Raw genomic sequence first — 16,759 nt, 5'->3', positions numbered from 1 at the left:
TCCATGGTTCACCCGTGTTAGTGCTTTTTGACTTTTCTCAAATATACTAGTAGAATATTTAGTTAAATAAATAAGTTTAATTGTATATGCTCAGCCGAAGAAATCAGTCATTAAAGTTTAACACAGAACGATGAAACCAATGATTTTCATTCCATGAAACCGTCTTCCGTTTGTACTTCCTTTTTAAATATATTTTGACAGGCTAAAACTATACTCTTGTAGGTTTCCAAATAATAGAAAATAACTTTGATTATTAAATTTATTAGATTTTAAAATACGATATTTTGTCAGACAAATATGAAAATTCAAAGAATGGTTAAGAAAGATCGCTTCTAGTTATATATTGTTTATTTTACTTATTGTATAATCCGCTTTTCGGTATTAATCAATCTAAACCAGATCTTTCAAATAAAGCGGTGCTTTGTGTATTAAATGATTCAACTTAATCAAAAAGTATGAAAACAAATAATGACGACAATCAATGACGACAATGTTTGCTTAATTTTAATTTGTCGTACATTTACATCGTTATTAAAAAACAGAAAGAAATTGGTTCTTGTATTAAAAAATATTTAAAAGAAATGAAAAACTGACAAAATGGCGCATGGAATTTAGTTCGAAAGTTCATAGTTAGTCTAACTCTAAGTGATCCAAGGAACCTGCTATGCAGTAACATAAATATATTTCTGTAACGTTTCGTATGACCAAGGTTAGAATTCCTTAGACATACATAATACTACTATACTGCATATAATTCAAGTAATACGCATTCAGTTCAACAGGCGCAAAAGCATAGAATGATGATAGTTGAGTTCACAGGAACTCAATTGATAACCCCGTATAGTTAGTGTGGTGGAAGAAACATATTTCGATTTCTGGAAGTTTTGAGTTGCAAAGTTTTGTGAATTTCCCGACCTGATTAATATTTTAAACAACAGTTCATGAAATGACGGTAAGTTTTTGACCGCAAGCAATAGACTTTTAATGTGCTGTTTCACTGATTGAAATCTAATGGTGCTTTCCAGGACTTATGAATAAAAGAGTTGCGTTTTCAAGAGTGATTTAGCTTTCTTTCCACTGTTCGGCGACTTGAAGATAGCTTTGGAATCGAACAGTAGAGAAGAATGCATTTCAATTTATTTGCATGAGAGCCATACAGTAGTTTTCCAATTGTCAACGAATAACGACATAAATAAAAATGTGATTGATGAAAAATGTGGATTTGTTTTGTACAACGGTCAATGTCACTTTTCATAGACTTGTAAAATACATTATGTCCTTGATTCTCTTGAAGAATAAGGCAGAAAAAAATAACAAACTGTTTTATTTCATATATTTCTTTTTCGTTAGACTACTTCAATAACAAATTGAAATTTTTTTTTTTTTTTTATCTTTATTAAAGTGATTTTTGGTGGAATTTGAAAAGAAATACGAACGGGTTTAGATTGCAAAAATAATTTAAGCTGGATAGAGAGAGATGCTTTGAATTGGTTTGTTTTATAGGATATATGTGATTTTTTAAATACCTGCACATCATTATGTATTCAGTTGCAAAATTTCATGAAGGAAGCATTATAGAAAATACATGGAAGTTGAAGTAGTATATATATGAGTTTTGTCACATTGAACCGAAGTAAAATAATGCCGCATTCTGATTTAGACTTAAATTGTTTTCATCTATATTTGCTTCAAAATATGTTTAAATTCATTTTACAGAACTAACGTTATAATGAAGCATAATTCTTATTTTTCTTACATCCTACTTTCATTGTTTATGTATTTATGGAGTTCAGTAGACGGAGAAGGTTAGTAATAAGTTTTTTTGGTGGTTAAAGTTAAAATCAGCATTTTAGATTTTAAATTTTTTTATACTAATTAAATAACCGAATTATTGAAATAATAAATAAAGAACGTCTACTTTTATGATATTGCACTAATATTAAATACAGCGTGTTCTGTTTTTATTCGGAGATAATGCATTCTTGATTACAAGTTTATTTATGATATCAAATTCCAAACACATTAAATATACATTAGACAAAGCTTTGTTGCCCGCTAGAAAGACGTACTCATGAAAGAAATAAATATTTTGCCGCTTTAGGAATAAAATAAAGAGATTCAATATTCTATTGCAGCTTTCAACGGAACATGTCAAACTCAAAATTCAACAACAAAGCAAGCGTACATCAACTGGCCATTCAGTGTCAACTGTGATTATTTGAAATCTATTTGGAAAACGAAAACACAGAATATTGATGATGATAATATTCAAGTAAGTATGACACAAGACTTAATTTCATATGGAGAAATCCCCCCCCCCCCCCCTCACAAATATTTTACCGTCGTATAACTTTTTGAAAATCTATTTTGCAGCATTTACAGTTAGACACAAATTCGTAAGTCTTTTCCAGCACTATTTTGCTCCATTCGTGAGCGATTCACTGATAACCCGACATTTTTTGCTTACTATCAATCCTTTTTCAAGCAAACTAACGGAGGTAGATCGAATTGCGCGCTTGTATAACTTGGACAGTGAAGTAAGTCTGTGTGCGTTTTTTAGAAATATCATCAGATATCAGTGGCTAGTTCTATCTGAATTTGCTCGGAACGATAAGCACAAATAAGCGTTGTTCAAAAAAATAATTTGATCTTCCACCGCCAATTTTGCTTGTTATGCGCTAGAACAGTGGTTCCCAAACTTTTTCAAAAAAATTGTCCGACGGACCCCTTGCAATTTTGTTTTTGTTTCGCGGCCCTGTGCACTAGTTGACTAAAATAAAACATTATCGAAGAAAGACAGAAAGATATCACATAAAACAAGGTCACAACAAAAATAAATGCTCCACACGGTGTAGTGCAAAACATATCTTCCCCTGCGTTTATCATGATAAAATTACATACGATTATCTCAATTTAAATTTTAGAAGACATTTTGAAATTGATAATACAGAGTTGAAAACGTAAAAATATATGCCTACCGTTACCGTGTGTCAAAGACTAAATTTGACATCTAAAAACCAAAACGTAGTGCCTTTCTGACTGCGCTATACTTAACGCTATCTACCTTTCAAATCAAAAGCGTAAAACAGCATATAGAAACGGAGTGGCATACTTTATCAACTACCTACTGTAATTCTCTCCTATAACATGCAAGCATGCAAAAAGGCAGCGTCGTCTACACCTCCCAGTGCAGTTTTAAGTATTTAGCGGGATTTCCAAACAATGGCCGCTATGGCTGAACGGCGCTCCAGAAGCATATGTACCAAAATGTCGCACGACCTGAACCCTAACCGGTACACAATACCATGTTCAGGTTGTGCGCCATCTTGGTGCACATAGATTACCTCTGGAGCTCCGGTCAAATCACGGCGACTGACTTTTTAGCTGCCCCAAACCGGTACCACGGCAGCAAAATAAAAAATCATGTCGGGTAAAATTTTGATGCCGTAACCAAGGCATGTCGAATGTATTGGCAGGGCTGCCCCTGTTGGTGACAACCAATGAGTAGGTTGGTACTTTTTTTTATAGATACAGTTTTAATGGATTTGATGTTTGGTTCCAGATTTAAGTAGATATAATTCTGTATATTAAACAAAAATACGGCACATGACTTTGTTAATATGCCGATAATACTGATTACTAAATTATAGCGCCATTAACATGGCATGAGACGCCGCGGTTTGTTCGTGGCAGGAGCTGCCATAGCTTTGTGACGTCACAATCGGGAAAACCTAATCGAAACAGAAAGTGAAGAATCAGTGTCCTTAGCAGAGATTGTATGTAAAGCATCATAATGCGATAAATGTGTCTTTCCAAATTTATGCAGTTAATTTTTGCATTATCAAACTTTGAGCCAACCAACAGATTTCTTTCGCGGACCCTCGAAAAGTACTTCACGGACCCCAAAAGGTCCGCGGACCCTAGTTTGGGAACCACTGCGCTAGAAGAACATGCATTCGATTACTTCAATTGCATTTCCTAAATTTTTCATGTAGAAAAACCTCCGATTATATCTATCCACTTACGTATACTCCATTTATCTTATGCGTAGAACCGAAATTGATATCCGGATAACCACACAAACCATATCATTATACGCAGCGTGTTATTAAATTGTCATTACCTCTTTGTAAAACTTGCAACAGCGATCAAATATTTTTACGATCAGAAGAACATTTTTATCAACATATTTATTTCCAATTCTCATTATTTTACAAAATTTAAACGAAACATTTTCTTGAAAGACTCTGTATTTTGGGAATAGTATGAACTATTTTAAATTTACTTTTATTTATAATAATAACTCGATGTTTTTTCGAATACAGCTTTACCCGTGTTTGCTATCGTTTTATTTTTCTGACTAGAAAAATAAACTTGGCTCGCAACAATATGTAATATAAGTAATGTCATGATATAGTGCAAAAATATGATAACGCGTAATATAGTTTCCTGTTTCTAATCGATACTACAATTGACTTCTCAAGCCATTTCACGACTATGTTTGTCAGATTTAGTATGGCGCTTGGATGTCGCGAACCTCACTTCATTTTTTGTGAACATCCGCTCAAAGCACGGTCGCATGACATTTCTCACTGCGGAGTGAACAAAACCCATTCATGAGTAAATTAGAGATCGACTACGGATAAAAAATTTGCAGTGATACAAAATTTAGAAGTTATTATTTCAAAGAAACGCTGCCTGAAGATCTTCGTCTATGTTGAAATTTATATAGTAATAGTATTGTCGTATCACAAATTAATATAGAATGTCTAAAATAATGCTCACTGAATTCGTGGATTATAAATGTATAAACAAAGCTGATTGAATGCTTATTTTGATATGTTCATGTTTTTTGTCACAGTGCATCATAAATCAGGGAGACATCTTGATCAACGACACAATTCTAGAACTAGCATCACTCACTGATAACTCGAACTATACTGCTAAACTGGTAAGTTCAGGTTTTTAATATTATTTCCACTGCATGTCTTTGTTTGTAAGTTGTGTGAATACAAACTTTTATTTAGTTAAGTGGTTGTAAACTGCTTTTCTGGGGAAGTCAATTTTTGGTCAGACGAAACGTTACAGAAATACATTTGTGTAAGTGTGCAGCAGGACTATTAATTGTATATGATATGTCATGGTAGACACGTATTCCTGCTCAGCATCCTTTCATTGTACGCGTATGGGTCCTCCAACGCAAAGACATTTAGGAATGATTGGGAATTAGTCTCGTGTAACCTCTACTGATAGTTTTATATATTTACCTATTTTTTTGTCTCATGATTCTGATAATTTCTTTTACAATTTCTAGATTATCAATAACACTATTTGCTTGGCAAATGAAGTACGAGTTGTTCCTCGACCTTTCCCGGAAGTATGTAAGGAAGTGGTAAATGACGCCATCTTTCTTGAATCAACAATTGGGGATAGTGTGCAATTGAATTGCAGACGTAAGTATAGTTTATAAAAAGAGCTCGCATATTTCAAACCTTTTCCTTGAACAATCCCTTATATGTAATCGTGCATGGATGTGACACTGAAGCATTATATTTTTAACTGAGTTTGCGATTGTACATATTTAATAACGCATTCGTTTTCTGTTAGATAAATACGCTAGGAATACGCTTGTCATCGCATATCTCCGATTACTCTGCCCGGGGTTTCAGATAAGAATCTCGTGGGGGATAACTATGTGCGAGGGGATCGCTGGAAACCACCTCAGGGTTGTTCACGTAATCGCTGATCAGGTACGGCTTCCTCCACCATCACGTATATGCATCAAACAAATAACTGAAAACTGGCTAACTAATATCATAACTGATATGGACTGGGAACCAGACGTGAGGACATGGCTCCCTATGGTTCAGCCGCTTTATCGACTTTCCTTCTCCCGGGATAAGAATGCTATCTTATCATTATCCTACTTATCTGTTGTCGGCTCATAACTTGCAAAGCCCCTTTTAAAATATCATATCACAGGACCAAGGTGCATGCCAAGCAATTTATTCTAATTTTGTTTGTTTTGCACCCGATGAGGGCTATCACAGATAATTATTTACACGCGATCAAATTTATTTTGATAACTTGGTAATACAAAAATAAGAAAAATTTTGCCCATCACTTGTGACAGTTTACTGGGATAAAGCATCAACACATACATCAATACAGTCAGCTAAGAAAACGGCTACCGATTATTTTCATGGCGGAATTAAGTGGATTCGCACGGGTTCGCGCGAGGATCATTATAATTGACGTTTCTTGAGTTATGTATTCTGAAGCGTCTCATGTTAATGTAACTTACGTGGTGCAATACAAATACATTTAGAAATGAGGGAACCCGTTGTCAGTGAGTTAGATATAAAAGAGAACCCGTTCCTAAATTTTAAACCCATCCCCAATGACTGTTGTTAATGGGTTCGATACAAAAGAGAATTCGTTTTTGTACTTTTTTAATTTCACCACTGATTATTTTTGTTATTTTTCTTCTCATAAACAGCTCCAGAAGACGATCCAGATATAATTCCAGCAGGAGCAGATCAATCTAAGTTTAAAACTAGATGGTACGTTGACTGTAAAGATCAAAAATATAGAACCAATAATTTATGGAGTGAATTTCCGGATCCTGGATACCCGAATGGATTGAGAGTGAGTCGAGTATCTTTGGGGATAATACTAATTTGGGGTAATCGGGGTAAATACTCCCAAAAAGTCACTTTGATATTTTTATGGGGATTGTCCTTTTTGCTGACCTGCTATAAAGCTATAGTTGGATCTAGTATATGAACATTGTTACGTCTTAATTTAGTCGGTCGCACGGCTAGCAAAAACGTAATACCAAAGTTTAATTTTTTTAATGCCATTCATCTCTTTGCTGTGAAATATGGTTCACACGGCAAAACGTCATCCATTAAAACAAAATATCGAAATAAGCTCATGATTGACGATGATATGAGATTGTCTCTGTCATACACTTTGTCGAGGATTTAGAGTTTGAAATCGCAGAAACATTACCACCCTTCTCACAGAGATTAAATCAGGACATTGTTGTTGTTGTTATTGAATTTGATACATTGCGCGCGCTGAAAACTTTATACATTTATAAAAAGGATATTTGAGCTAATAGTTTCCGATTTAGGGGTGAATATAATAAAAAGTTTCGGAATCACTGATATAAAGGCTCGGTTTTGGTGCTTTCCAAACATTATTTACTGGTTAACGTCAATTATGGTGTTGATATTTGTCTTTTTTATTTATATCGGATATGAAATTCAAGACTACTGTTATTTTATTTTGCTATATGTATTACGGGAACATACTAAGAAAAATTACCATTTATAAAATAGGATAAAATTTGAATTTGCGTAACTATTGGGTTGTCTCTGTGTTCAAGATTTTGTTTTTATCGGATATAATTGGTGTGACAAGCAGCCCAGCGATTTGTGCAGGTTCTGCCATTAAATGATATTTTTGTAGCCCCCAGCATTATTCGAAAACTATTATAATGGCCTCAACAAAAAAGGAATTTGCTGATACAATATATAAGTTCTTAAAATACCATTTTCATGTGCTTTTTAAATCAGACACTGGAATTGTGAATTCAGCAATTTTTATGATTTCCTGATTCAATTGCATTTTTTGTGATAAAAATAAAGATTTTTTTTTTATCTTTCCATAACTTTTGCAAAGTCCAAAGAATTTCCTGTGATGTTCAGCTATTCAATATGGCTGAATATCTAAAAGAATATAGGCTTCTAGGCACTTCAATTCAAGGCATTTAATGAGCAGGGCGTACAAACAATAGTCGTTTTGTGTTTAATAGAACTTCCGTGACAACATTTTGTATTTTTAGATGCCACGAGTTGATTTCTACGATGCCGCAGACTTTACATGTACAGTAAAATACGAAGGAAAAATATTGTATGCTGTTACATACGCACAATGTATAAAGCGTAAGTTGATCAATACCAAATTACGTTTTTATACGTATAGTTTGCTCTTTCCCGGTGCGGCGATCATAAATTTCTTTTTTAGGCTTCTTTCTGAATACTCGGCCGTTTTCAAGTCAAACCAACCTGTCATGCAAATTTCGAATATAAAACGATTTCCTCTTCATTAATATATTTACATCATATTGATGTGAATTTGTCTTTTTAAACATTTCTACGAAATATTCTGTTATTTTGAATTCTTAATTTGAAACAGCTTCTCTTTGCTTTGCTCTGACAATATAGGCCTATAGAGCTAGGCAACAGCTCAGCGAAAGTCTGGTGGGACGTGAAAATTTGATATTATTATGTACATGTTAGTTGAAACTAGATTCACACTGAACTTTTCTTATCATAAAGAATAAAGTGAAGCTTTACGACCTTTTTCCTTTGTTATATGCGTTTCATATTATATATGATGTCATATAGATAGGCCCAGAACCGGATGAACACGTTTATTAAAATTTTCGAACTTCGAAATTTAGTAAGATGATGTGCATGTTTTAAGTTAGTTGAAAACAAAGATACATTGAATCTTCTCATCCTGATGTATAGTTTGATACGATTTTTCACTTTCTATAAGTCATTCTAACATTCTTAATTCTTCAGAGCGCACCAAATCCATCAATCCTACAATCACCTGTACCAATGACGAGACTGAAGCACTCGGTGATACTGCTGTACTTGATTGCACCGGACAGATAGTATTGGGAACCACGCCGTCAGAACATTTTGCAGCACAATGGAAAAGGGTATGTTGTTGTTTTTCTGATCTTTTAATAAACAAGTGGTTTCCAGCATTTTTGCCAAATTTCTCTTTTTGTCAATTTCGGAACTCCATTCAGCATGTAAAAAATTTTTTTCCATTTGTTTCCCGATATTTGATATTATATTAGCAATTTATGAGTGCATTCAGGGTTTTGTATAGTTTATTTAATTAGTGTTGGGTGAATAATTATCACAGTAATGTTCAATAAATAAAGAATATTATTATTACTACATTAAAAAACCTACTTCTTAAAAAATAAACCCATTGGGGCGATTTCTCCCCCAGTTGGAAACTCTGCTTGTGACTACTCCAGCAATTTAGCTACCTTTTCTCGTAGAAAATTAACAATTTGGAAGAGTATGCTCTTTTTTTTTTTACAAATCAGCATTGGAAGTATTATATTATGAAGAAGGTTACTATTAATAGTGATGAGATATCAATTGTTAGAACGGGTTCTTTACATTGAACTCACAAATTCAGAAAATGTTTGTATTTCACTACGTAAGCTAATTGATATGATACATTTTACACAAATCTAATACATTCCTTTCGAAACGTCATACATAACGCTAGTCATCAGCCGGTGTACACACCCATTATCTGCGGTCGTCCAACACAAAAATCAAATTACAACATTCCAAGAACAGGCTTCCGCGAATCTATCCAATGGTACTATAACTTTTATGTGTGTATCAATAGTATTCTGCCAATATAGTACTTAAATTTAACTAATTTTCATTTAATATTCAGAACGGTGATACAATTTGCGAAAACAATTTTTTCAACCAGACAAGTTTTGGAGTCTTTGACCAAAGACAATCATGCATCGTGTAAGTAAATTTCCATATTCAAATCATATTTGTGAAGCTTCATTTTGTCATTGGGCACGAAATGGTCCTATGAATTAGTGTTGTTAGTATTCTTCTTCTTGGTATCCTTGTTGTTGTAGAAAAATATCTCCAACTGCTCGACCAATTGCAATAGAATTTTCATCTTTTTGTTGTCGCTAGAAGAACATCTATTTTATTTATTTTAAATATTTCTGTGGGCTCTATGGTGTTTTCACTTTGACATCATTTTTCATATTGCTATGGCTGCTATTGTTTCGTAGACCCACTGAAATAAAATAATATTGTGATGCATAATTGTTTCGTCCCAGCGAAAAAACTTCTAATTACCAGCAATGCGTTTAGTGGTAATTTAACTGATAATTTCTATGTTAGCTCTATATGTCATTTTAAGCTTTTCATATTGGGCCTCTTAAAATAATTTACTATTAAAAATTAATTTATATAACCTTTAGGTAAATTACCATTGATTGATTATATTTACCAGGGAAGGCAACAATGACTCTGTTGTTTGTGTCGTTGACGGTGCAAATACGGAGGGTGAGGAAATACAACACGAAAGAAAGACAATCGATATAAAACTCTATATTCGGTAAATACTAATTCATAAATATATCATTTCTCTTAATTTATTTGAAGAAACAAAACAAAAAACAACAACATTGGCATCAGATTATCTTCAAATTATAATTAACACGACGTGTGCTTTGTAACAGGAGCGTGCAACCTGCGGCCCGCGCGCCAAATGCGACCCACAAGGAAAAATTGTGCGGCACGTGGACAAGTGCCAAATTTGAATAGTGTGCGGCCCGCAAGACGAGTTTTAATTTAGTACGTGCTGGAAGTTATTCCAATCCCTTTGCATTGCAAGGATATACTTTTTTGCGAATCGAACAGCGCATGTCATATCATCAATAACCGTTTTTAGCCTGTAATTACTAGAAAGCCGATGTTGAATACAAGTGGACCGCAGTTTCAACCAGTTACACAACCCTGCTCTGTAACGTTCGCTTAGCGTCACTCTTTTTTTTCGTATTTTGTATTTTCACATTTTTATTCCATAACTTGGTTTCTACAAGCAATTTTTGATAGATATCCATTATCCATCAATTATTTTTATTAGTCATATGTTATATGATAAATAGCACATTACTACTAGACATACATTACATTTTAAATGCGGTTCAATTTCATTTCAATTATTGCTGCACACTATAACAAATGTATTTCTGTAACATCTTCAGACGAGCACATTTCTACCGTTGTTTTCACGAAATTTATTCCAAATGATTCATTTCTATTTTTTTAACAACAGAGACCTGAAAAGCAACGATATGGGACAATATACTGTCAACTTGGGTTATTTCGATATATCATCTAACTCGTGGAAGATGGATGAGTGGGATGTGCAACTAAATGAAGACAATACGCCACGACTACTTCGACTCATCATGATTCTTAGTATATGCCTGGGTGTGCTGATATTCATTATAATGCTGGTCCTGCTTTATAAAAGATTTGAGATCTACATTCTTGTTGCGTACAAGAGATCATGGCTATGGAAATATGATAGAGGTAAATTCAACCGCTTTGTTCTTTTTTTGTACTTTATTAAAAATGTTTTATAGAATATAATATTTTCTATATGGTCTTCGAGATATTTTGATATTTTAGCAGTGTTCCTCATTTTGATAGTAATAGAGATTTACACAATAGTCTCGTTAATCTACATAATATGATTTCGAACACTTTTTTATTGATTTGCCTGGAAGATGCGGAATCCTAAATCCTGAAACTAACTGGTCAATTTAACAATAAATAGGTTGTCTCGAACGCGAATACAAAAGCTACTTTCTGTGAGCAATATTTTTACATCAAATGCGTGAGAATCTTATGAGTGTGAATCTCATAGACGCTTACCCTTTTCCTGTGAACCACGGGGTTCAGGGAACCCTAGCTAGCTTCCATAGTTCGGAAATTTTTTTTTTTTTTTGAATAATTCATACCATCCGAGTCAATGTAACCATCTTCATAAACATTTTAGAGAAAGTAGATTTTCGATTGCTATCGAAATTAACAACTGAAAAAAAAAATCGAAAATCTTATATAGGTTATGGCGTTTTTTGTACATATTCTTAAAACAAACGTGCAGTAGGAACTTCTGAATGAGACGCCACTTTCGCAGACCTAGTTAATATACATTATTTAAGTTTTGTCCAGTCTTTTCAAGTTATAGTATTTATTCGTCTTGGCGTTAAGCTTCCGCGATTTGCATATTATTGCTGTTATTGTTGAATCCCAATGAATTTGGATCAAGAATATTCAAATTCAATCAAATAAACGTACATCGATAAATGGCCGTAATTTAATTGATTATCTCCAAATTGTAACAACAGGGTTGGCGCTATATGTATATTTTTGACTGTAAATGTATATCGCGTTACCAACCTCACTCAGTTGTAATGGCAATTTATGAAACATCTATTTTATGTATTTCAACAGACGACAAGCAATATGTCTGCTATCTTTCATATCTATATGATACTGACACACTTTCTGATGAAAGTCTCAAAGCTACATCCACCGTCGTATACGCTATCCAGAACCTGTTGGAAGATTTGAATTATACATACTATGACGAACAAAGGCAGATTGATTTTACAGGTAATATATTAATATTTCCATTACTTGTTTTAGTAATTTCATTTTGGTTTTCTAATTTCATTCAAAAATATACTTGATTAGCGAACTTTTTTATTTGGAATTGTCTGATTGTTGCAGCGAATAATATATAACTTGTAAGTTATATATTGATATGGAGCTTATTGTGGATACAATACTGAAATGAGTTGTCAGTATTTTGAGCTCAGAATGTGAAGTTGTGTTTATGTTTGAAACGGTGCTCACATGGATAAAAATGCATTAAGTTTTTTTTATTCATGTCGCTGCGTCAAATCTTCCGACTTCTGTCTGGTGTTATCATTACTGTAAGGCTATGCGACAAGCTGCAATCTCCTCTCTTATCTTTCCTGCCAAATGTTTTGTGTGGTCAGCTTGATGTCTGAAGTTGGTTATATGGTCCATCAACAAAAATGTTGCACACCCCTGTCTTATACATCAGTTTATGCAGCTTATTTTCAGTTTATTTTATGTTTGGAATTTTTGGTAAAATTATCGAAAAAATATACGTTAGTGCAACTCATAGAAACCAATTTCGTTTTTTCAGTTCAAGTTGAAAGAATCACAAACCTTGTAGAAAGATGTCACCGAATGGTTTTTGTCTTGACTCCTGAATATCTAAATGATCGCTGGATGAGATTTCACGCGGAATTGGTAAGTTTAAGATTTTCTATAAAATGTTTTGTAATTTATTTCAAGAAAACGCAAAACAAGGCTGGTAGAATAAATGTTCGATTAACAAATTAGATCTGGTATGAGAATAGTTGACCGGGCATTTACTCCAGTTTTACTCAAGCCGACGCTGACTCGGCAACGAGGTCCCGCAGCACAATTACAAAAAGTAGAAAGGTGATATTTACGCTAAACACGTTGCGCCAAGTGTAGACCATATTGTGATCACGGAACCCTCACAGTCGGATATAGTGCGTTTTTCAAGCAATTAACTATAACTTTTGAATAGAGTGCTACACTTGCCTATTAGGCCTATTAGGGTTACTACTTTCATCAAATTTGCTGCACTCTAAATATTTTTCTGTCCTTATTAGGTTTGCGTTTATATACATTTATAACTTACATAATTCAGACAATAAAAAACGATTGTAATTCTGTTTGTTTTTTGAATGTTTCATTGGGGTTCCACTTGAAGACCACTGGGTAGATATTAGCATAAGAATGATGCTCTCTAAAAAACATTCTAAGAACAAATGTCACAAACTTTCGATCGAAACCATTGTATTCATTATATCTCTGTTTCACAGGGTTTTCATGGACTTCTTGAGTCTCAAATGGGCCTGATATTTATTCTCACTCCGGGAACGAAGAGAGTGCTGAAGAAACTAGCAAGGACTGACAAAGTTTGGCAAAGGCTTTTGATTGCTATCAAGGTAATATATTTCTCGATGTTTAAGAAATCATTTCATGTGCTTATTACGATAAAGTTAATGGTTTTTTAAAAGTTAATATTTTTTTAGATCATTGAGTTATTTTAGATCAATTTAAAGTTAATATAATTCAAATCTAACAATATTATAAAAAATGCCTCATAGTAAAAGCATTACAACGAATTTAAAGTGATATTATTTGATGCGATACGTACTTCTACTCCGCACGAAGTTTTTGGTGCACCGAATTTAAGCTCCACGTAACTCATTACATTCTATTTCTGTCATGGGCAAACTACCACCCGCGAGCCGAATCCGGCTCGTTGCGTAATTTAATCTGGCCCGCCCGATGATGCCACAACCAAACTGAAACCAAATAGTGATGTTTTACTTGAAATAATAGCTCAAGGAGTTTATTGAGATTGCGATTGGGTTTAGTTTGTTTAATGTAGCATATTGTTTTCCACATTTGCTTTTGTAACACCGTAAGTATTTTTCATAAAATGTAACTTTTTACGCCACGCTTACATGGCCCGCCAGTCCAGGTGGGTAACATTTTTGGCCAGAAACCTCCCCACCCTCGGATAGTCCTATATAGAATTATTGATTTAAATTGTTTATATTTATAATTCTTGAAGTTTTAACAATATCAATACAGATGTGGTATCAACTCGTAATATTCTGCGTGCTAACAATAAATAATTTTTAACAGACAAACCATGTTATAAAATGGAGAGAAGGAATGAACGAAGATAAGTTGAAGAGAAACATCGAATACAGACTTCCAAAACTTGCTCGAAGAATTAAAAAATTACCTGGTTCGGATTCGAGCTCGACTGATGGTTGTAATCCAGATTATACTAGATCTGTGAGCCAAACCACAACTCATACAATGGTGTCGGATGATGGGGCTGCAGAGGGTGACTTAAGACTGTGATGTGATTCTGAACATTCCATGTGAATTGCAAACATGTATTTTTATTTACAATCTTCTAGCAAACTTGTATGAAAGGGAGGGATGGGCATTTTCGAATACTTGATGATTTCAGATAAGAATCGAATCTCAAATACCCTAAGAATGTTTGAATTAATACAAAGACTTTTTCATATGTCCTTCATTATTGTAATGGGTTTATACAGAAACAAAATCACAGAGAACATAGTATCTATCATTCAGTCTGTTCATAATTTGCTATACTGGTTAAGCCAGACTGATATTCGGTAAGTTCGCATTGTTGATTATAATACTGTTTTTATTTTATTATATCTGTTCCACTTTATCTTTTATCGTGTGCCATAGTTTATTAAAAATATATAGTATTTAGTATTATTTCAAATGTGAGGTTGAAAGTGTTTGAAGCTACAATCCTATTTTTTTTTCTTATTTCTATGAGACTGGGCTCTCTAAATAAAATACTTAAGTACTTTGTCCCCAAATAAGCCTTAGTTTATTAGCTTGTATTGCATAGGTTCGATCATAGTTTGGTGAAGTATCACAAATAATAAATCATTGGTTACAAAGTATACCAAAATTTGGTTCTGAAATTACTTGTTATCCGAAATTTAATCCCGTTCTGATTATTTGTTATACCTCATGCATTAGTTAAAATGTGAAAGCTTAAACGTTGATTCTCGATTTGAAAGTTTTTTTTATTTACTGTGTTATTCAATATATTGCAGCCGCAAAACTTCACTCGATTCTAGGAGCCATTGCAATAGTTTTAACTCTATTTTTCTTATATGTTCTCTGAGGAACTACGCGATAAATGATTTATATTTACAGGGAGTGAGGAGCCGTTTTTCATTATATCAAATGCATAAATAATAATTTTCTCATTATTATGAAAGATTTTGATTTAATTTGAACAAATTTAAAACTGATTTATGCAACTATTTTTTAAGGTCACATCTAAATGAAATATTTCCTGGAGACCTAAATGATAAATAAAATATATTAAATGTTCGTTTTGAACACTATTTCTTTCGTGTCGAATGAATAAATGGTGATATATTTTATATCGCCAATTTGAAAAGTGTTAAATTAGGCTGAATGACTGAAAATCGATTTATGCAAGTTTTTTGAAGCCGCAATTTGCATCTGCAAAAATTTCTTTTCATGATTTTTGTGTTCTTTTATTCTAGATTTTTAAGTAATGCATTTTAGCTCAGCAACGTGCGTTCTATTTTAAGTTTTTCTTATGAAATTGTAACCTGTGAAACATTCTTCTGTCCAACAATAAATTGTATAGATACTGATATATTTTGAACTCCATATTCCATCAAATGTGAGATTGGTTGAAATACTGAAATGTTTTTCAATCGTTGTATATCAATTTAATGCAACTACTCATTCTTGTAAATATGCCTTGTTTTTTTCTCACTCTGTTTGAAATATATTTGAAATATTTTTTGAAATATATTAAATCTTAAAATGGGTGTTGTCTCTTTTCGCTGCATAATATTTAACGTGCGTTTTTAAACAATATCTTGGGAAATCGAATACTTCAGGATAATATGACTAGCTTCACGCTTTACGGTACGTCATATTTTGAATTTTACTTGGTATAAGTGGATTCACATGATTTCATTTTGATTTATAATAATCATTTATTTATAATTTTACTGACTTTGTTAAATTCACTTATTGTTCTTGTGGTATGAATCTAGGTTCGATCGCATATTAGTTTCTATTATGTTGTTCCAATTCAGTATACATACCCAAACGTCAAATTAACCATCATCGTGTGTATGCCCCCTTCCTTCCACCGATAACTTTCACAAAATTAGCAGACTTGCGTGTGTTAAGTATGTTACCTTTGTGTTAATAGCTAATATTTAATGTAATAATCATCGAGCATCGACTCCCTTGAATACTTCCCTAACGTTGACTTATCAGCAAAATATCAAAGGTACGTGACAACAAAAGTTTAGATTCCATTCAGACACTTTATCATTCAGACAAGTTTTCTGGTATGGTTGTAATCATTGAGTAGTTTTTTAGGTTTTGCTAGAGCTTTATCAGTTATTAGTGATCTTCCCGAAATTAAGTATACCGTAAATCAAATAACTCAATGGTCATTTTGTCTCCCGGAG

At 33.3% G+C, this 16,759-nt stretch overlaps 1 protein-coding gene across 1 annotated transcript; it reads left to right on the top strand.

The window, feature by feature from the left end:
* Window positions 1–1,720: 1,720 nt before the first annotated feature.
* LOC120336372 (X-linked interleukin-1 receptor accessory protein-like 2) lies at window positions 1,721–16,098 on the top strand. Its single transcript, XM_039404042.2, has 14 exons — window positions 1,721–1,805; window positions 2,136–2,272; window positions 4,862–4,951; window positions 5,315–5,453; window positions 6,500–6,648; window positions 7,853–7,952; window positions 8,598–8,740; window positions 9,508–9,587; window positions 10,093–10,197; window positions 10,921–11,180; window positions 12,108–12,269; window positions 12,832–12,938; window positions 13,544–13,669; window positions 14,379–16,098. Exons 1-14 carry the CDS (start codon window positions 1,730–1,732, stop codon window positions 14,601–14,603), a joined length of 1,899 nt encoding a protein of 632 aa, XP_039259976.2. The 5' UTR covers window positions 1,721–1,729; the 3' UTR covers window positions 14,604–16,098.
* Window positions 16,099–16,759: the final 661 nt, after the last annotated feature.

The sequence above is a fragment of the Styela clava genome, chromosome 2, assembly GCF_964204865.1.
Source record: "Styela clava chromosome 2, kaStyClav1.hap1.2, whole genome shotgun sequence".
Classification (NCBI taxonomy): domain Eukaryota; kingdom Metazoa; phylum Chordata; class Ascidiacea; order Stolidobranchia; family Styelidae; genus Styela; species Styela clava.
This window is presented reverse-complemented; position numbering and strand designations above follow the sequence as displayed.

Bases quoted from the DNA above. Each gene is read 5' to 3' on its own strand.
- LOC120336372 (XM_039404042.2), top strand. From the start codon at position 1,730: ATGAAGCATAATTCTTATTTTTCTTACATCCTACTTTCATTGTTTATG. The intron at 4,952-5,314 runs GTAAGTTCAGGT...TACAATTTCTAG, and splicing joins CGAACTATACTGCTAAACTG to ATTATCAATAACACTATTTG. The intron at 12,270-12,831 runs GTAATATATTAA...TCGTTTTTTCAG, and splicing joins AAGGCAGATTGATTTTACAG to TTCAAGTTGAAAGAATCACA.